This window comes from Syngnathus floridae, chromosome 12 (genome assembly GCF_059516105.1).
Source record: "Syngnathus floridae isolate MCC-2025c chromosome 12, RoL_Sflo_1.0, whole genome shotgun sequence".
NCBI lineage: Eukaryota > Metazoa > Chordata > Actinopteri > Syngnathiformes > Syngnathidae > Syngnathus > Syngnathus floridae.
In genome coordinates, this window is record NC_142424.1 from 8,046,084 (window position 1) to 8,069,205 (window position 23,122).

A 23,122-nucleotide genomic window follows, 5' to 3' on the forward strand; every position below is an offset into this window, starting at 1 on the left:
TCTATTAAGAGCATTAATATGAAAAAATAATCAACACATCAAATTGAAATAATTCCCAATTATCTGACATCTTAGAGTAAGTTACCCTACAAATAGTTACCTCAGTTCAGATAAGTTATTCTGTTTCCTCCGCAGAAACATGACCAGAAACATGACCGTAGACCACATTAGAAGACATTGTGTAGACCACACTAGAAGCTTGTCCTTACAAGTCCTCAGTCAAACTTCCCCAACCAAACTCCACAATTAAATGATAAGGAATACATTTTTATGCGAGCAAATGCGGTAGACCACTTTCAAAGTTTGTGACGTCATTTATGAGGCGTTGTCAGTCGCCATAGAATACAGAACATCAAAGATTGTACCTTGAGGTGCTGCCACATTTTTGCTCTTTCAATCACACATTTCATGAGCAAAATGATGTAAATTTGACTTGCCAAGACCTCGGCACAAGTTTTTATTTTTTCTTCAGAGGCAACATTTTGCACAGGTGTCTTTCAGAGTAAGATCCATACCTGCAATATGCAACCTGTTCAATGGGTGTGTTTTCCAGCTCATGCACGGAAGAATGTGAGGGCGTGGTTACCAGTTTTTAGCAACACGAAGCAATTCTGTGTTCAGGCCAACATCATAGCAACCTGCTGCTGTTTAACCAACAGGAGCTTCCACACCTCACCTGTAAACTGTCTTTACAAGAATGTTTCTTTTCTGGCCTTAATAACTCGAATCACCACAACTACTTATAGTGTGCAGTAAAACATTTTACCATGCACAGTGGGCAAGGCAACGAGAAAATGTCTGAGTGAGCTTCTCTGCCACTATTGACATCTTCATTAATTCAGATTAAGAGAATAAAACAAAGGAGGGTGGCAGCAGCAATATGGAGAAACGAGAGTTTTATTTACTGCTGCAGGAGATTTAGAGAATGAAGGAATTCCCCTTCCATGGCGGTATTTAAAGAACTATTTTTTTTATTGGAACCTGGTTGAGCAATACCACGGAGCGTGGGTTAGTGACGTCATCACCCTCCGTGGACACGCACTTTACGCACGCTTTAGCGGAATGCGGCAGGTGTAGCCTGGGACACACCCACCAGGCAAACTCCTGACAAGCGAAGTAGTCTCGGCTAGCTGGCTGTCAGTGTGCAGACCAGCACCGCACAGGGATCGGCAACAGGTAAGAAGTTTGAAGACGCTTTAACTTGACACTCGAAGTTTTCACATGACAACTGAAGTTCATTTTGGCGGAACTAGTGCTGGAGTGACTCGATCGTGACTATAACCTTTGGAGACGTTTTCTGGATAAACAGCTGCTGAGCAGGCAAAAGTATTTAATCGCAAACTATGAAAACAGCGTCCAACAAGTGGTCATGACTGGTTACTGGTACAGATGAAGGCGCAGATGCCTTCCAAATTGCTAAAAACAAGAGAAGCCTTACTGAATTTTTTAAGTTCTTATTTTTGTTCACAATTTACGCGGCAGGATTACATCATTGTGTACTATAAACTGCACAGTTTACAATACAATATGACGCGGACATTTTAAGTCCCAATGCTGTGTTACCAGGCACACCATAAAACCTGCAGAGTGAAATAAGATCCAGTGCAAGAAATTTGTTTAAAAAAAAAAAAAAATCCCATCAAGTACATTCACCATTGGTTGACAGTCAACACTGTTATGTTCTGAATTACATAGAACAGCATAATCCTGACTGCTGTTTCACTCTAATGTTTCTCCACACGTAATAATAATAATAATAATAATAATAATATTATTATTATTATTATTATTATTATTATTATTATTATTATTATTATTATTATTATTATTGTTGTTGTTGTTGTAGGGCACTTGAGAGTTATATTGATGTGTATTACCACAGTTATCCAAGGTTGTATGTTTTGATAAATGGGGTGTTAATATAGCATTGTGGAATGTTTACTTATTTCATTTTCTCCAACATGACAAGGAAGACTATCTCAGCAAACAAGCTAATAGCCGCCCCAAGATCTATCTGCAAGAGCAGAACATCATACACTTTAAATCATACTAGTATGATTGTGTTGTAACTAAGGGTCATGATTGGGACATCGTTGGGAAATGATAATGAACAGATAGGAAAGGGAAAGATAAACAAACCATGCCTTGTCTTAATACTGCACATTTTTACGTCCTGTTAGGAGTTGTAGATTACCGAGGCCATTGTGTCATTCAAGTATCATTTCCATTTGTTCAATAGCTTAAATATACAGTAGGTTATTGTTTTCTTAAAGCGAAACCTTATGTTGAGTCAAAGGGCGAGTCTGACTGTACTATGCACTATGCTCCGATAAAGAAGCCGAACGAAAAGAAACTTTATCGCAGCTGGGTGGAGGGTTGCTTATGTCCCCTACTTGAGCTCACGTGAAGCCATACATATATGTATACTGAGGTTATGACAACTGCCATAAATATTCTTGGTTGGCTTGTGACAAGTTTTGAGCTGAAATGCGTGTGACTAAAGGACATGTTATACAACAGATGCAAAAATCTGAGTTCATTGTGGATATCTGGCATCAGCACCAGTATAATGTATTCTTGTGTATTTTCTTGTATTACACATAGACATAATCCCATTCTTATGCCATTGATGGCACACTCACATAAGATAAAACAATCATTCTGAATTCGGTTAGTTGTTCAGACAAGTCAAGTCAAGAATGCAGCCATCTTTGACATTTTTAATTTCACTTCTTTTTTTCTTTGAGACTGATGCCATGACAGGGTTCTGTCTGAACATGCTACAGAAAAAAATTACTGTGCACACAGCTTCAGTGTGTCCACAGATTGAATTTACAAAAGGCTGTAAAACAATCATGATTATCATAAAACAGCTGACATGCTGCTATGTGTAAAGGCATTCTGCTGGTGAAAAATTGTAGGGTGTCCTCTCGCACAGTGGCGCATACAGTCAGTCATGCAAGTGAAAGTGTCTTTCCAAGTTGGGGAATGCTGAAAGTCAACTCAGTATCAGCTATTAGCATCTAAAATTCTACCTGTGGCTCTTAACTGCAAGTTCTCGAAAACTAGTGTAAGGTTGAAATGGGATAAATTGTTGTAGTAGTACTAGAAGCAAATATTCAAAGGCTTCTGCATAGAACATGTTGGGAAATATTGATCCACTGAAATCCAACACAAGAGCTAGATCAAACAGTGAAAGTTGTTTTTACAAAAATAATAAGGCTCATATGATTTACTTAACATTATTTTACACTGTTAATCTGTTTCTGTATCAAAGGTTATTATTTTGCATTCACGTCATTGAATAAGTTGGAACATTAGAAGCACTTTACTGTTTCATGCAGTGCTGTTTTCTGAGACTGGAAAAATATTTTTAAAGTAAAATCTAAAGAGTCACTGAAATATCTGCTCATGCGCAGGGATTGGTCCTCATTCACAGCACGCACACGTAAACGCACACACACATACACACCCTTTCTCTCTCGTTCTCTCACAGTATTTCTCACTGTCGCTTTATTGTGTTTAATGGGCCCGCATTCTTTCCCTTGACTTCAGTACAGACAGTTAACCAACCAGACCGACAAGAAAGCACAACTGTTGGCCCGCACGCAGCCACTGTGTTTTAATCCAAATGAGTTTTCTTATCAAGCGTTGCATATAATTCGGTGTTATAAAAAAGCAAGAACATTGTGAAAAAGTCTCTCAATTCACATGAGTTGTTTGTTGTTCTTTACGTTCATGTTCCACTCCCTCCATGTCAGTCCTTCCCGTCCTCTCTCGCTCTCTTGCTCCCTTGCTCGCTCTGCCATGCTCTCTCCCTTCTCACACACACGTGCCACATTATTGCCCAAAAAGGCTTGCGAAACTACACAGTTTGAATTCGTCAATGGTTTCACCCTGTTTTGGATCACAGTTGAGCTGGCTGCATGTTTTTATAGAACACGAAAAACTTGGTAATCAATTCACATGGGTTTCAATCCGCGTGTTGCAGGTAAGAATCCAATTTAAGGACACATTTACAATATCATTAGGCACGCCTGCACAAGAGCTGTTTCAAACATGATTCATTTACAAATATATTTATGTAACTTGGTGCTGAACTGTGGCCATTATGTTTATTTCTGTAGCTGTAGGTTAGTGATGATCAACTGCACTGCATTGCATCACGGAGTCACTGTCATAATTACCTCCAACTCCAATTAGTGTGTAAAGCAGAACAACTATTATATAAACGTTGGTGCAGAATTGTGAGTAAGTCATTCAAATGTGCTTGTCTTGCATGCCACCCGTGTGACCATTTTCTAGTATCTGCTGTAATCGTGACGCGAACAGTTTTCTGCTGAGGCGTGCAAGAGTTACCTCTTTCCGGATTTTTCTTTCAGGGTGGTGTCAGTCAACTATCAGGATGACTTCAGGTGTCATTGTTACTTTTGTAACTCCTCTTCTTGGTCTATTGTGTTTTACATGGGCATGGATACACTTTTTTTTTTTTGCGAGTGTGAGAAAAAGACCTTAATTCAAAATGTACGTAGAAATTTTAGATCATATAAATTTGGAAGTTCTAGTCTCTGCCATCGAGGATGTTTGCAACATAATTATTGTATATTTGTGCAGTTCCTCAATAATCATTGGATGGCCTTGGGAAGGACTTTCCTCTATACTTATTTTCATACGTCGTATCACCAAGATGAGCTGGTCATTTTGTGAACACTGAACAAGCCGCCCTATTATGTGCTGCATCAGTTCCTATTATACTGCAAATGTCAAGTCCTCTGGTATGAGGAACACCCTGAGGTGGCATTTGGTGCCCATCAATCATTAATGCTGTGGAATTCGTGTAGAGCAAGAGAATGTTCTTGTCTCAAGCCAACCATCAAGTACTGCTGTTTTTCAGTCACAAATATGACACAAATCACTTTGAATTCTTATGAATTTATTTGCAAAATAGCTTTATTGATTAACAAATTATTATGGCTGCACAATGTATCTAAAAAATATAGATAACCTGAAATTGGTTCGGGGTTGCATAGTGGGGCACTGGTTAGCATGTCCACCTCATAGTTCAGAGGTGCAGGGTTCAATTCCGCCTGCGGCGTTCCTGTGTGAAGTTTGCATGTTCTCCCCATGCCTGGGTAGGTTTCCTCCGGGTACTCAGTGCGGGTGAATGTGAATAGTTGTTTGTCTATTTGTGCCCAAAATCCAACTGTACCCAAACTGTTTTCCAGGTCATTAATGTGATTTATCTCTTTCATATTATTCTGTTGGACTTTGCACAAGAGAACTAATGAAATCACAGTCTGACTGAAATTGACATGGTCCAATCTACCAGTCAACGGTGAATCATGGGAAGTAGGAAGGTGGATGGAGCTTCTCGGTATGTTAGAAATGAGGGCGTGAGTAGAATGGTAACACACATGAAATAGTTTGGATCGCTAGCGTCACATAGTGTTCCTCCAAATATTTCGAATGGTTGATACTTGTGCATGTGTGTGTGAGCATGTGATCACCTTTAAACAAAGGCTGGCGCGATGAAATGCAAAGTGTTGTTGTATATAGTTAAAACGGACAATGATGTTGTCAAATCGACTTTCTCTGCCACTCATTTCTGATTGAGCATTGTCATCCTGTGAGGTGGGTCAGATAAGAGCACAGTATGTACAAAACATTGCTAAAATTCCTCCTGTCTTGACTGTAAATGCAGTCCATCACTCATTAATGCTTACACCCGGTTATTATGTTGACAGCTCGGTAGCTTTTAAACGCTGTGATCTATGCAAACAGTGATTTATGGAAAAAGTCTCATGCTTGGTGGACGATTTGTTCATTTAGCATTCCAACAAATAAATAACGTATCAGACTACCATTACACATTTTGCATCAGTAATGTCACTGTTTATGTTGATCTAATGTGAGTATCCTTGTGTACGGTCTTTGAAGGTTCTCTGCCCTCGCAAAATTAGTAGATCATCTTCTCAAAAGAATAACTTTCCCAAGGTCCGTGGCTATTTTCCAAAGCTTTTCTAAATAAAAGGTCGGCGCGGAGCTTGAAGAAACAACTCTTGGAATGTAATGCATTTTGAGAATTTATGATTTATATATCTCTGGCAAATGATCTGAAGGGAGTTAATTTGATTTCTATTACCAATAACACCCATGAGTCATTTAGGATTTCTGTGTGGGGCAGAGGTTAAAAGTTTATAGATTGAATTGGATTTAGGAGGTGAGAACTAATCTAAAAGCAAGCCACTGGAGATAACTTAGGTGCAGATTAGTTTGCTGCTTGTTAGAAAGGGCTGCAAAGGTCTCTAATGTCAACAGAAAACGTTTTCGCAGCAAATCTACAAACCAACCAAGAGTAGACTTTGTTTACATTGTGATAATGTGCTAACTGGCCTGTGAAGGCAAGGCCACTTGGATGAAAGAATTACTTAGATGATATTTAACTTGCTTCATGCATTCATTGACATTCATTGAGAAGAATGAAACATTACATAGGCGGCTCGGTGGGGCACTGGGTAGCGCGTCCGCCTCACAGTTAGGAGGGTGCGGGTTCGATTCCACCTCCGGCCCTCCATGTGCGGAGTTTGCATGTTCTCCCCGGCCCGCGTGGGTTTTCTCCGGGCACTCCGGTTTCCTCCCACATCCCAAAAACATGCTTGGTAGGCCAATTGGAGACTCCAAATTGTCCCTAGGTGTGAGTGCGAGTGCCAATGGTTGTTTGTCTCTGTGTGCCCTGCGATTGGCTGGCAACCGGTTCAGGGTGTCCCCCGCCTACTGCCCGATGACGGCTGGGATAGGCTCCAGCACGCCCGCGACCCCCGTGGGGACTAAGCGGTTCAGAAAATGGATGGATGGAAACATTACATCCATGACACCGTTTCATTATACGAGCAAAAGTATTGGGACACTTTTAAAATGCGTAGTGTTGTTTTGTTAGGTTAAAATGTGCAGTGATGTCAAAGCCACTTTCTCGCCCCTCATCCTTTTGCCTGATTGAGCATGGTCACCCTGTGAGACCCATTTTTCAGTCTCATACTTTCTTCCCTGTGTTGTAATTACTTCACCCAAATGGATGATTTTTTATTCTGTTAGAGCATGGTCAGAAATATAATATGTAGGAAATAAATGACAGCCTTCCGAAAAGGCCATCCTAAATACCTAGAGTGTGTTTGACTTACCAAACCTGTTATATTATGTTTGTATTACCATGTAGTCAGTCAGAAGCCAAACATTTCTTCCTGCTAGGTTTTTGCTACATGCAAATAAGAGTTAGCGAGCCGGTTAATAATCATATTACTTCCCAACAATTCTGGCAAATTCTGTGGTAATGTTGTCATTGTTTAAACGTACAGTATGTATTTATGTACAGTGGCACCTCAGTTCACGAATAATCTGTTTTAGCCCCAAAATTAGTTTGCCTTGAAAAATGGCCGGTGGGGTCACCTGCCGCTCGTGCCCTCGGCTGATACATCTGGGCCTAAGATACATTACATATCTTACATATCGTGGCTACATTAGCCTAGTGGTGGACACTCCGATATCATAGAGGCTTTTGGATGCAAGTTCAATCTCTACTGCCAAGTCATAGGTAGAGAATGTCGTGGAGCCGGTCTTACGTACATACATTTTCCAAATTTTGATGACACCATTCGTCTTTTATTCCGCTTATCATCACGTAGCTGTGCTGCGACTAATCTCAGTTTACTTTGAGTGAGAGGCAGGGTACACCCTGGATTGGATGCGACAATCTCAGGGCATATATAGAGACAAATTCACAGCTAATGACAATTTAGTCTTCAATAAAAATAACTGGCATGTTTTGGGGAGTGTAGGAGGAAACCGAAATGCCGGAACCCATGCAAGGAAAACATACAAGCTCCACTCACAGGTTCTGATGATACCTTTTGTGATTGAAGATTCAAAGTTGCTCATTCAGACATATTTTCATATGGACACTATATTTCGTTGCATAAATATTTTAAATTCATCTTTGCAAAACTGAAAATGCAAACAAAAATCTGCTGACCCCAAACCTGAATAATGCTGCAAATTTCTTGTCCTTGACTTTTATTTCATCTCTCCCAATTTCCAATCTCTCTATTCCCTTCAACATAATTCTCAAACCATATAGTATAGTTTATGAAACCCATTTTACCGTGTTGTAATTTCTTCTCCTAATGGACGCTTGAGAGTTCTAATTATTCATTTCCGTTGTGGAGAAATTGCCACCAAGCTTGTCCTGAAATGCATCTTGGTGAATTTTTGCATTTTATAGCGCCTTGTTTTTTTTTCCCTCCCTTCAAGTTTTAATGAGTGTTGTTTTGCATTATGCAGTACCTTCAGGCTTCAATTTGGCATCTGGGAGTGTTGGCTTGACTCCAAAACTGTGGTCAACCAGTGCTTATTACTCATTAAGCCTCGTCAGAGGGCCGAGTGGTTCAGGCTTGGTGGGAGCTGCAGTGCTTGGAGAGTAGATGTTGTTGTTGTTTGTCCATGTTCTACTTTTTGAAGTGATGTAAAAGATGAAAAGGTGAAAGATTTTAAAATGCACAACAGATCTTTTATGCATGTCTGAACCCACTCTCTGTATACATTAGCAATACTACTGCTAATCAAACATGATTACCAAGTGGAGCCATTTTTAGTTATTTTGCGCTACTTCTTGTTTTGGCTGATTATGAAACTGTGTGTGAGTTAGTGAGACCAATACAGGAATATTTAAAATGTTTTACGTTTTAATTAAAACCCTGTGTAAAATCTGTACCATACTGTTAGGCTTTGGTGAAGCAATATCACCTAGTCCGCAAATTGATTACTTTTATATTATTAAAAAAATAACATACAATAAACTAGACAGAGTTTGAGAAATTGAAAGGACCCTAAGGACCCTAACAACTGTTTGGTGTGTTGTTGCCTATTCTGGAGGGTCAGTCTTTGCAAATACTGTGCCTGGTTAATACAGTTGAACTGATTACGTATTTTCCGCACTATAAGGTGCACCGGATTATAAAGCGCACCTTCAATGAATGGCCCATTTTAAAACTTTGTCCATATGAGGCACACCAGATTATAAGGCGCACCTTCAATGAATGGCCCATTTTAAAACTTTGTCCATATATAAGATATATACATTTGGCCCGCGGGCCGGACTTTGGACACGCCTGCTGTAGTGGCTCAATATTGGTCCATATATAAGGCTCACCTGATTATAAGGCGCACTGTCGGCTTTTGAGAAAATTGGAGGTTTTTAGGTGCGCCTTATCGTGCGGAAAACACGGTAGATTGAAATCACAGCTTTTAATGTTTGTGTCAGTTCACACAGCATCTTATATTCAGAGATGTTGAATCCAAGACCCAAAAGTAAAAATCTGCCACAGTTTGGCTTTAGCCACAGGTGCTAAAGCCAAATTCTGTCAGAGCTTTTTCTTTCTGTCTGTAAGTACTACACAGTGTGTTGCTTAAAGCAGGTTCTTATGCACCCCCCCTTCCCAAACTGTCATTAGGCAACCGTGAGAACTTTGTTGTGTGCACTGACTACTGAAAAGTGCCTTACACGTCCACACTTCACAAGGTTGAATGAGGAACGGAAAAGAAAGACAGTGGAATGGACAACTCGGGGCAACAAATGCATTTTGTTGAAGCTCCTTGTATTATGAAGAGTTTTTTTTAAAAACAAGCATGAATAATAATAACTCTGCACATAAAATATTAGATTCAAACTGAGAGAACATCTTAAACAGAACATTTGGTATGAATTATTAAGAGTACTGTCATCTAACAATGACCCTGAAGGGCACCTGTTTCAACTCCCTCCCAAATTCAAGTGCTTCGTGTTTAGAATGTTTCTTTGAGGATTCATAAAAACTCTTGTTCACACCTGTGTTCATAAAAAAATCCATCTTTGTTTTCTAGAATAAAAGCAGTGCAGCGCAAGCAAAACAAAAGCTCACAAAGAGAACACTTTTGCAATGCAGTGCCAACAAAAATGACCGTCAAACATTGTCTAATCAGCAAGATAATTTTGCACTTTTAATACGATTCCATGTGCCGTATTTTCCGCACTATAAGGCGCACCTTCAATGAATGGCCCATTTTAAGACTTTGTCGATATATAAGGCGCACCGGATTATAAAGCGCACCATCAATGAATGGCCCATTTTAAGACTTTGTCTATATATAAGGCGCACCGGATTATAAGGCGCACCTTCAATGAATGGCCCATTTTAAAACTTTGTCCATATATAAGATATATACAATTGGCCCACGGGCCGGACTTTGGACACGCCTGCTGTAGTGGCTCAATATTGGTCCATATATAAGGCGCACCTGATAATAAGGCGCACTGTTGGCTTTTGAGAAAATTTGAGGTTTTTAGGTGTGCCTTATAGTGTGGAAAATACGGTACAATGTGAAAGGTACTGTAGGTGAGTGTTTTGGCCAGCAGCAGCAACTTTCATAATCTTGCAAAATCTTCCAAGTATTCATTTCATATTGGGCATGTTGATCAAGAGACAGATACTATGAGCACAGAAAAAAAAAAATCAACAAAGAAGGCAAGGGAGAGCCGCAGCAATGCTCACGCCATAGCTACCTTGCCTGTTGAGGTGTGTCAGGTCTGGCGTCCTGCCGCAGTTATCCGGCTGCACGAAGACACACCCTGGGGTGGTGATCCGAATTACCGGGTAGGGGCGTATTAGATAACTGTGATGCACATTATATTCCAGTATGGTCATGGTTTATTTGAACTCACATAACTTAGATGTGATTTAAGCCTATAAGTTAAAAACATTTTCATTGATACTACATTTTGTTGCTAGGTGACTTTGCAACCTTACTTTGTGTATTGATTGCTTTTTTTTTTTTTTTTTTTCTGGTGCGTGTTTAATCATTTCTGTGTCTGACCATGGTACCGTAACCTTTCCAAGTCATTAAAGAACAAGGGAATACTTTTGTTCATCTTTATATATTATATAACACTTTATTTTCTGTACAGCTCATTTCCTCTCTGTAGAAAGGTAATGTGAACATAAAATAGCAAATGTGAGGCTAAACAAATTTGAACACTTGCATATACTGTACAGTAGTGTGTATAGTTTCTACTTTATTTTGTGTACTTGTGACAAACTATATGGTTTTATTAGTTTTTGTTTTAGTTTGTTTGAGTTGAATGGCAACTACTAGATCCATGCTGGACAGTTGCTGGACTGACTTTTTAACTTTACTTTGTGTATTGATTGATTTCTTTTTGTGTGCGTGTTTAATTATTTATGTGCTGACCATGGTACCGTAACCTTTCCAAAAAGGTCACACCATTGTTTTCTCTTTTAAAAGAAACAGTGATTATCATCTATTTTGATTACGTAATTGATGCTAACTAAGCGTTATTCAATTGACGAGACTACATTCATTATGAGTCAGATTTGACTCATTCCTGCAAGAGTGATAATGAACTACAAATGGTCAAACGAGTATCATCAGTTTTTCACTCTGCTCCCAAAAAAAACAAAACACTGAGTTTTCTTATTCTTTTCCATGAGCAGTACCATCTCCCGATTTTGTCAGTGAAGAAAAAGTCATGGTGTGTTACTCTCATATTAACAAACTCCAAGTTAGTCTCTAGTTCTATTTGCTCATCCGTTCTAACTGCAGTAGTGGTTGTCGTTAGGGTCATCTCCATGTACACAGTAGTGCAGCCCACCCACTATCACACACGCAAAGACAAGCCCCTTGTGGTTTGAGCTCAGTCAGGAAATTAGTTTTAACTCATCCTGTCACCATGAATTCTTCACTCGCTCCATTTCGTCTAGTGAGTATTCTGAAACAAAACTTTACACATTCATATTTGAATATTATTGGCAAAACGATTTCTGTCATAATATGTGTCGGGGTTGCTTTTGCGTCGAGTTTCATTATGTGGCATGAGGCAGATTAGGTATGGCCCATTAATCCTGTAGGTTAAAATGTAATGGGTGACTAGATTCCAGACTCTAGTGGCTGTGTTTTTGCCATTTCTCACACATCCATGAGAAGAAGCAGTAGTACAAGAATATATGAATCAGTTTATTTTTCTCATCTGTTAAAAAATGACTGGTATTTTCAGTGGCAAGTTTTGATGCGAATGTCTGAGAATTCTGCGGTAGTATTTAGTTTCAGTCTATCAACACAGCCCCATCGAAGAGAAATATTTGTTTTTCCCTCTACTGTTACTTGGCAACGTTTCTAAAAACACACTGGGAACATCCAAATTCCAGGCCTGAAGCAAAAACACAATTCTTTGGACATCAGTACGTATATTTGAATATTATACATCATCCAAGTAATTACTTGGGGGAAAAGAAAAGTTTTCCTTGTCAAGATAAACACGTGCAGAGGAACATACTATTTATTTTCCTTGTCAAGATAAATATATGCAGAGAAACATACTATTTATTCCATAAATACCTGTTTACATTATGTACGTATCCCACAATATATACCTAATAATACCAAAAATGTCTTTCAAGTGCATTTTATTGGACATTATCTCAATGTGTCACGACTATCCGGCCCACTCATATTTTGAATCCCATCACTCAGACTGTGAATTGCCATCTGTAGGTCTTGCATAAATAAACATTAATTACTTTCCTCTTTAAGATGATCCTATAGGAAGACTCTCTTGGCTATACTGTGATTTGATCATTATCAGCTATATAATCAACACTCAGAATAATAAGATCTTGTGCTGGCATTAAATGTTTGCCATAAAGCAAGAGCTTATCTGCATACAATGTAATTATTTAACTTTATAGGTCATTTAAGATTGTATAGCATTTGTTTTAGTACTTTTGTGTACATAGCCTGATGGATTTCTGTCTTTTAGTAAACAGTTCACCAAAAGGACAGTAAACAATTTATTAAGTTGGTCTTTAATGCCAGACATCCTCTTTAGTGTTAATTAAAATTGGATTTTATTTGGAGATAGGGATTTGCTGCATTTTAGCTTCCCTATAATTTCATAACTTGACACCACAAAGGGATTTAATAGGTATCTTTACAAGAAATGTTCACAACTTTATGAATTCGGAAACCATTGTTGGTTCAGAATGAAATAATTGTGATTGAACACCTGCAATCTACAAACCAATATTTGAAGTATTTTTTAAGTTAATGTGGTTGAAATAAAGTATTCTAATTGTTTTTCATAGTGTCCAGAGTTTGAAAAAAACAGAGGGGAATTCCCAGCTTCTCTCAGCAAACTACGACAGCTAATAGAAGACAAAGTGCATATTGTACATTCTGATATCACAGAGGACGGACAGGTAATTTCTGCTTCTTGAAGTCATTCAGTCAGTTTTATTTTTCTTATAGGAATCTATGTTTTAACTAAATAAAAATAGCTTTGAAAATCAATCAATCATTCACTCAATAAATAATCATCAAATTCATCACCAACGATTTTAATAATCAAGTAATCGTTTAGAACAATTTTTCACTTTGTCCAAATTCTCTAACCATCAATTATACAATCATTTTTGTATTCATTCATGAAAACAAACTGATTATATTTTGCGTTAGATCAAAACAAGATATTTGCAAATGTCTGCTTTCAGGACGGAAAACAATAACCGCACCAGTGACTGAATCAGTATAAAAACGTTTGTTGAGTAGAATGCTCATCACTTTTGTGTGATATTGTTTTATCATTTGCTAGTCTATTTTATTATTGCTAAACAATACCAAATAAACAATGAATGGATAAAAATGGTTTTGTAACACACTTTCATGCAAAATAAACTTTACGCAATTATTCAATTAATCCTGGCTGCGTAGCTAGTGGCCCGGGCTTTTAGCTCAGTGGTATTTGTCTTCAACTCCAAAGCTGGGAGATACACTATGAGCGTTGGATGTTCAGGCAAGATCATACTGGGTTATCACCGTCACACTTGCTAGTGTCTGACATGTATCTTCATTGGCTCTCTTTCCTGACTTGACTTTTTATGCTGGGGGCAAGATATCGCTTTCATTCTTAAGCGCATCAGTTTTCAATTAAAACTGTATATTGTAAGTCAGTATGACACAGATCAAGTATGTGTATAGGTACACCTATCATTTGGTTGGACTTGATTCAATGATGTGTGGTGTGATGACATCACTTAAAGTATAGTAGGTTCAAAACATGTTTGGACCATATCGTTTGGGCACGAGTGTGGTACCACTTTTGCATGGGTGCTTAGGTTCTCTCTGGCGACACATAAAAGTTCAACTTTATTTCTCAATAGACATGGACATTTTTGTATAATCAATCAATAAATACCCTAAAGATATATAACTTTTTCTTCTACCTTAAAAATACAATTCAAACTAGTACCATGACATTTTTGTCATGAAAAAAAAAACATTTCTTGAAAAAAATACACAGCACAAAGTACTTTTTTGGTGGTCAAAGTTTTGAAAACAACTGGTATATAAAATCTAATTAGACCGCACATTTAACCTCAATGAAAGCACACTTTCATACTTTGTTATTTGAATAGCAGTACCAGTAATATGACTAAATCGATCAGTTTCGGTGTGAGATCTTTTTGGAAACTCATGTTTGAGCACGAGTCACAGGTGTTGAGCGTGATCAGCATGTTCTGCCAGGGTGACTCATCCAGTCTGCTGTCTCTCAGCGCACAGCCGCCATGGAAGCACTCCGTCACTGCAACGAGCTCAGACACGCCCACGCTAGCACCACCGACTTGAATCCTCCCACATCGTGTCCTCGTGCATCTCGATCCTCTGCTCTCTGGGCTTTGCAATCACCTCCTGCCTCCACAGTCTGTCTGCCCTCTCCTCTCTTCTCCCTCAGCTGGTGATTCATGGCAAGCTTTTGCTTTTACTCACCATGTTGCCCAATGTCTCGCAATCTGACACATTTGTCTGTGAAAATGTTTCGCAATTTCACTTTCATTTACTGTTATGAATAATAATTCTGTAGGCGTTTTTGGAAAGTGGTGTGTTTGAGATCCTTCTTCTTTTTCACCTAAAGCCTCTTTTGTTCATTTCGAGATCAATTCCATCACCCTATTTTGGTGAAATACTGGCCAGTCATATCATATGTATTGTCCTCACTTTTCTTTCTGAAATCTTTACCAAAGTTGCAAATTGTTTTCACTTCTTACAATTATATTACAACCAAAACACTTTTTTAAAATAACTTCAGATTTCAAAGCCAGTCATCCAATTGTTTTTTTTGTAAATTTAATATGATGAGGAAATTATATTTTTTCTGCTCTTTTCCGCTGCCATCATCAAGAAAGCCCGTTCCAGAAAAAGCAGCGTGAGCCTACAGCAATGACATTGCCGTTGTGTCTCTCAGATGAGCGTGTACTATGTTAAGGTTCATAGTGTTCATCTCTATTCTTTTGTATACCTAAATGTTAATCTGTGTCATCAATTCCAAAAATTGTATTTGCAACTTTCCAATTTCCTTTCTTGGTTCAGTATTGTAGCCTGGCCTTCCTGTTTTTCTTGAAAATGAGCGGTTTGCATTTTCTAGTGTAGCGTATGTTTAATTTTGTTTGTTTGTGACCTTGACTTGGGCCCTATGGAGTTTGTCACAAAAAGTATTTTTATGGACTACTTTAAATGTCAAAAGTTCAACCTTTTGATTAGTTGCCATTAAGAAATGTAGAAAGTCATGAATTCTTTTACTCAGGGTGTGGCGTTTGCGGGAGACACTGAAGGAGGACTGTGGAAGTTTGCTGTCTTGAGTAAGGAGTTGACCTTTCACCTCCAGCAGTTGCAGACAGAGACTGAACACGAGCTCAACTGCATACAGACACAGTGAGTACATAACTTTAATTGTATGAATTTAAACATGAATATATTTCTGGAAAAAGGGGTAATAGAAATTCTGCTGGAAAACAGTTCTGTTTCAGTTAAACCCCTGATTATTTTCTCTGAGATGAGTACCGGTTGTGTTTTGTTTGAACCTGTTAGGAGGCAGCTTAGAGCAGCTTTGTAAGGTTTCGTCACACGACTGGGCAAGTTCCATATCTGGTAACCACAGCATTTTTTATGCTCTCCTTGGAAAAGTTAACAGGATACCGCTTGCAGTTTAAATACATTTATTCTAGTTGCTCGTGTTCTAATCCAGGCAAAGAATTGAAGTACTGTGGCCTAATTTCAGTTCTTGGTCTTTATTCTTTGTGCAGAGCCACAGGTGTCAAACTCAAGGCCCGGGGGCCAGATACGGCCCGCCACATCATTTTATGTGGCCCGCAAAGACAAATTGTACATCAAATTCGTGTCATTACTAGAATTGCAAATTTTCTTCACTTTTAATAATATCTTTTTTTTTTTTAATATTTGACCAGTTTTTACTCATCTGATTTGAAAACGAGTTATTTGTCAGTTTGTTTTGTCGCTTTCGCAGTATATAGTATGAGGTGCTCATACATTTATTTGGGTTCGGTCATAATGGCCCTCCGAAAGAAGCTATGACTACAATGCGGCCCGTGAAAAAAATGAGTTTGACACACCTAGTGTAGACCTTTTGTCGCATAAGAAACAATCAAGTACTAGTAGTGAATTCCTAAAATTCCAAATGCTACTTTCCATGTGCTGACCATACAGATAATGCTTTAGGATTGCTGATATTGTGCGGTTTGGTCAGACTTTCTATTGACGTTGTTGCGTTGCAGGATGAGTGGTTGAATGTTAGACTCCATTATCTCGTCAAGCAATCCCCTTAATCTCACCTAATGATCACGTTTTCCATACAGCATTCTCTAGGTTCTGAGCTCGACGTATTTTCTCAACAGTAGTGCTGATAAGACTATCATATTGGATACCTTAAGGGAACATGTATACATGTATAAAGATTTTGCATCAGTCAATTTACATCATACACTTTATAATGCAAATAGCATTCTAAAAGAAATATAAAACAATAGTGAAACCTTGATTCAACAATCGCAGGAACATTTGCCATTGAAATGAATGGAAATAGACCTAATCGGGATTAAGTTGTTAACCTTGTTTTTAATCTGTGTGTAATTAAAAAGTTATTAAGAAATAATGGGTTCTCTCTGAGCAATGTTTTAACCATCCAGCTCTTTTTTTATTTATTCTCTCCAGCAATGAGTTTTCTATCTCTTCTATCGTTTGGTCTTTACTTTGTCAAACTATTCATTCCTTTAGCCACATCTGCTGCCTTTATTGCCTCTTTGTTCTTAACAATAGTACAGATGGTACATTTTGCAATAGCAAACTGTGCATCAAGAATACCAGGTTTCACGTTTAACTATTGGTTTCTTCCTTTTTTTCCCCTCTAGTAATAGATTAGATTTTTTAATAAGACTGTTAATGTCATTTTCTGTTTCTTTGGAGCAGTACTGGGGGAAATTTAGACCAAAAATACCTGCAATTCACATGGAATGACTGAAGTGTAAGAAAAAGCTCAACTGAACCTCCAAAATTGACTGACTGAAACAAAGCATAGTGGGTGAAATATTGTTTTTGAACATTGTGTTCTTACAACACATTTTACATGACCTAAAGTTTTTCTGTCCTAACCTCATTATTTTTATCATCATACTCTTCATCTTAATTATGTTTTTCAAAAGACTCTCTTGGGTCACAGCGCTGCTATGTGGGTGGACTGGAGTTCGTAGTCGAGATCTATCACAGCTATGCTTAACTTAATATCATCCACAAGTGGAGATCTTATATAACTTATAAATGTACTTTGCACACTTTGTTCTTCTGCATGGAGTCCAGCAAGGCTGTTTATGCTCCTGCCATGTCAAAAGATTGTATGTGTCTGTCCTGCACTGAATTCAAAGGGATTGGAGAAGCTGCTCTCATTGGCCGGGAAGCTGTGTTCACTCCCATAGTTGCGCAAACACCCCTTTCTAACCGTGACTGTCTCTGAAATTAAAGAAAAACTCTATTTACAGTTAGACAAGCTTTGTGCTAGGCTTGTGCTATGCAGGAACATAGAGTCCTAGCTTCTTAGCACTTATATAGAGAATACATTGGATGGATCATCTGACACTCCTCCCCCACACCTTCTTTCTTTAAAAATAAAGCGGTTTTGTATCCAACAAACTGTCATTATGAAATGAACATCCAGGTGAGGGAAGGAAAACAAGGCCATGATCATCTCTTTTGGGCATTTTTCACACTGCATAGCAACACATTGAATGCATGAACCATGTTCATACTTGTTCTTAACCTTATTTGGCCAATAGCTGTGTTAATTACCATAGGTGCTTTGCAATGTGGAATAACTGGAATCACTTGTGGTTGGATAAATACTAACAAAATAGGAAGAAATACATTCCCAAGTTTCGTTTTAAGCTCAAGACTGGCGCAGATGTGCTTCCAGCATTTTAAAGTTCTAGTGTGTGACCAGCATCCTGTGACCATTCCCACAGCAGCGTAGCCCGCCCTCTTGCAGATCCGTGGGCCTGAGCTCATCTGCGTAATTACCAACTGTAGGTCAAAACTGATTCTGTGTAGAATTAAAATCTCATAGTGCCCCAAGTGTTTGAGTCTGGAGATGAAAGACACCACAGATACACCATTAGACATAATGAAAATGGTAAAACCCATGTTTATTTAACTTTGAATTTACTGGCACCATTGTGTAAAATGGGAATCTTCTGGTGTTAGCTATTGATGTCTGCCTCACCCTTTTTGCTTCCTTTCTCTATGCTCCTGCCATGACAGGTACTTTGGCAGAACAACAATTAAACAGAGCTTGACAGATACGGCAGGCTAAAACACAGCTCTGGATTTCAGGTGTGCCAACAAAGTGTGTCCATCTGACTCACCCAGTTTGATGTCACACTTCCTGAAAATCTCCTAATTTCCCTGGAATTTTGGCACATGAACGAATGCACTGACATAATCTTTCAGACTGGATCAGACAAGTTCATAACGATATATTTAGTGGAAACTGTAATAATAACGATGACCCGCCTAAGAATATCCATTCCTTATACACTGATTCAAGTGTCTTCCCGGAGTATTTCTCTGTATTTAAGGATGAGTCAGTCGTATTTACAGCATTAATCCTGGTTCTTATTTAGAGTGATTTGGAAGGGTGGAACATTTTGAGTTTTGTGTGCACTTGAGTTGTGGGTGCCAGGTGTAATCCTGTGACTTCATCCCATTCGACACATTTCATAAGTCACTTTGTTTAGTTTCTTTGTAGGGGTGATAAGGCCTCTTAAGCCTTAAGGAAGAAGTGACTTAGTCTGTGTTGTGTGACTTGAAACTTATGTTAGTGTTTATAGTACGTACAAGACTTACCACATAACTAGTCACTGCCAAATGAAACAACAGCAATTCAGTAACAATTTATATGAACCCCAAATTATGTCAATTTACACCCAAATCAAGCTTCTGTTTATTAGGGTGTATTCAGACCTGACTGTTTGATCAAATTTTAATGAACCAGGGTTCGATTGTAACACTGGTCCGAACCTATTGTGCAGCTGTGAATACATGCAAACAAATCCCGGTGCAGACGCTTTCAAACGAACTCTGGTGCGGTTCGCTTCAGGTGTGATTACAAACAGCGTAGATCCGAACCAACAGCACAAATATGCAGTGCAGAAATGCAGAGCCTAGGACTCACATGTTTTCCTCAATTTCCGGGTCTGTGCTCTGTATGCCGCCCTGGTCATTCTTGACCAATGGGAGCACAGATCGTCACAAGCGCAGGTGTTTTACAAAATAAACTTCACTTGAAAAATGTACAGTCTGAATAGGAACCGCATCAAACGAAAAAAATCAAGTCCGCTTTTGGTTCGGACCAAACAAGCGGACTACGGGACTTTCCTGGTCTGAATACTCCCTTAAATTCTAACTCTAAGACTAAATTTAAAGTGTGAGTTCTTTAAAGTCCCAATGATTCACTCTGGTACAAAAGGAACAATGATAACTATAATGGCATTTTTCCCAGTTTAATACATTTTGCAGAAACATTTTTTTCACACTGTATATGTCGCCTGTGTTGTTTATGTCTCAAGGCATTCTGGGTAGTGACGTTACATAGTTGTGAGTTGTATTTAGTAGAAATGAGCTCTTCTGCTCAGCCTTTTCAATTCAAGCAAGAGCGTGATCAAAGACACGAGTAAAATGGAAGAGAAGCGTGTGATGAAAATGGAGGTCACAGATGCCAGAAGCTAGAGTTGGTCTTTTTCAGCGGTGTCATGTGGCAGTCGCTTGCCGATGCCGACGGAGAAAGCTGCTGTAAAGAGCAATTGAAACCCCAAATCCATACCAACCGAATACCAACCATATTTTCACACTTTTTTCACTCGTCACATGGGTGTTTATGCTCCTTGTGAGGAAATATAGTAGGGACCGCATTTGGTTTTAACTGTTGTTTATCGTCAGACACACAAGTGAGCTCTCTCATTAGCCGAAGGCGATGAAAGTCCTCGAATGTGTCTGGGCTAAATTGACGAGAGCACATCCGTGGGTCCCTGGGCAGATGGATTCTTCTACTCGCCTCCTCCTACATTTTTCTCAATATTCTTTCTTTAGCAAAGTTATGGAGGCTTACCTCGCTCATCTAAAAGACGAACAGTCTGGCGTTCTGAAACTTATTTGCTGATGCTTGTAGTAATTATTTTTCTTTGCTCAACAGAAGGCAGCAATGTGGAGTGCGATGAGAATGCAATGTGATCGGGAAAACATGGTGACCGATGTGTATCAAATTGTAAATACAGTAAATTATTTTTTAACTTATTATATATTTCTAACAATGTGTAATAATAGTAGAGTGGCCATATTTTGAGACCCATTCCATTTTAGCTTATCTCCACAAACTGCACGGTATTTACTGCAACAACTTTTATTCACTCCAAATAAAGACACAACTTGAAATAAACAGCAACAATGGAAAGCCAATGTTTTACCTTGGCAAAGACATTCTTATCAAGATGTGCAGCTGCCTTGGAATTTTTTAAAAAATATTTTTTTTCCTTTACGGTAGCATGAAATTCATGAATACACACACAACGCTTTTACCATGGGTAAAAACCATTCCTGTTACAGGCTGCAAGTGGTGAGATAGACCAACAGTAGTGCATAAAAATGAAGAAATAAGCAACACCCACATATTTTTCACCTGCAATTATGGTGTTTGTCACATACGTTCATATAATTATGGAGCCCTATTTACGAAAGCATCAAATCAGAACACACTGACAGCTGGCAGAGTGTGAGTATGTGTGAGCGTGTGTATGTGTGTGTGCGTGCGTGTGTGTGTGTGTGTGTGTGTGTGCGTGTGTGTGTGTGTGTGTGTGTGCGTGTGTGTGTGTGTGTGTGTGTGTGCATGTGTGAGCATGTGCGCGTGTGTGTGCATGCGTGTGTGTGTATTTACGTACTAGGCATGCGTGTGTGAGTATGTGTACATGTGTCTTTAAATGCATTGTTTTTACCGTGTGGCATATGCCCCTGTTTTTATCTGTTCATGTAAATGTGCGTATAATCTCACTGGAAACAGCACACTGACACGTCCCCACGTATAAGTGTAAACACACACACACACACACTGTTAATTATGGCATTTTTCATGGGGTTTATAATTTTCCTCTTCACTCGTCACACGTTCCACATTTTTAATGAAGACTTGAATTGTTAAGATCAATTTTGACTGACATATGAAAACTTAAATGAGATATAAAAAAACTATATAAAATACACCCCTCTCTCTCGCGCCCTATTCATACTTAACTCTTTCAGTTACAATACCATCTTCCATTAATAGCAGTTATTCCAGCAATAGATTACAGTTATTGACAGTAACATGTATAGTGAAATAAAATTACATAAAGGATTTTTGTCACAATAAGTCATTAACACACAATACAAATATTAAGGTGGCAAAGGTCCTGAATTATCTAAAATCTACTTTAATTACAGTTGTTTGTTTTTTTAATAAAAAATTGATTGAGGTACCTCTTTGTGTCGTCAGACAACTACACATTGAAGGCCGTCTCCAGCAGCTGTCCTCTGAGTTGTTTGTTCTGCGAGAGAAGAAGAAACAAATCCAGCAAGAATTCTCAAGTAGCCCCACCCTTCAGACGTCCACCGTGAGTGAACATTGCTGGGAGAACAGTCGAATTTATTATTGTCCTGATTTGCTGAATAGTAAACCTGTAGTGCAAGAAGTGTTGTAACACCACATATGCTCCCAACCTCTGACAAAGTGTTGGAGAGACGAGCATTCAATCTACACTTTTAGTAATACTGCTTATATTCTAGTTGCAGTTGAGGGCTTGTAAGGAGCTTCAGCCCTCTATTGCTGGTTGTCTGGTCCAGTTGGAGAAGCTTGTGTTCCAGAAGGAGGCACTGAGCACGCTCCATTACCTTCTGACACAAGACTTACAAAGATACCAGGAAGAAACACAGAGACTAACCTGTCTCACACAGAAAATAAGCAAACTCAGGTAAACAGCACAGCAGTGCTAGTTGGGATTCTCAACACACTCCCTCTGTTGACCAATAAAAAACAGTCTTATAACTTGGACTGAAATCCTTAAACATTTAAACATGATTGGTTCAAGTCCGATGAATAATTTCAATTTGGTTTCGGGCTAATATTGTTGATAATGATGTTTTGGAAACTGTCTCTGTATCTTCAACCTTCAGGCCAGAAAAGGAAGACAGGACTTCCACCAACAATAGCTCCTGTGGCCACAGCATGCAAGAAAAGAACGAGACAAACACCATGGTATGATGGAAAACTCACCATTTAATTTCATCTCTCAAATCATATGTTAAATCACGTCTGTGAATTTCATTGCAAAAAATAACAAGGTACTTGATTGTCAGGTCAGAGGTCACTCACTGTGGCACACCATCTGTGTTGTAGTTCAGATGTTTGCTGGGATGTACATAGGTCAGGTATCTCACATACTACAACACCAACACATTCAATCGCGCATTTACAGACCTTGCTTTGTATAAGTGGGGCACATTTATGCAGAAAACAGACATTGATTTCCCCCCAAATGAATGAACATTCACAATTATTTGACAGCCACCAGAACAAGGATTCACAAATAGTTGAAGCTAAATAATACCTTAAAGGACAGGCATCAAACTCAAGGCCCGGGGGCCATATACGGCC

The 23,122-nt window shown here is 38.8% G+C and overlaps 1 protein-coding gene across 4 annotated transcripts in view; it reads left to right on the top strand.

Moving 5' to 3' along the window:
• Positions 1–1,139: 1,139 nt before the first annotated feature.
• The window catches only part of LOC148389921 (uncharacterized), a 35,421-nt gene continuing 13,438 nt past the window's right edge, over positions 1,140–23,122 (top strand). For 2 of the 4 annotated variants that reach the window (XM_088392187.1, XM_088392188.1), the window contains exons 1-6: positions 11,762–11,806; positions 13,188–13,301; positions 15,683–15,810; positions 21,965–22,082; positions 22,255–22,439; positions 22,642–22,723. In XM_088392187.1, the coding sequence (XP_088248313.1) occupies positions 11,777–11,806; positions 13,188–13,301; positions 15,683–15,810; positions 21,965–22,082; positions 22,255–22,439; positions 22,642–22,723 (657 nt within the window). In that variant the 5' untranslated portion in view covers positions 11,762–11,776. Of the gene's footprint in view, positions 1,177–11,761; positions 11,807–13,187; positions 13,302–15,682; positions 15,811–21,964; positions 22,083–22,254; positions 22,440–22,641; positions 22,724–23,122 lie in introns of those variants that run through there. The other 2 variants (XM_088392189.1, XM_088392190.1) reach the window with 2 other exon arrangements.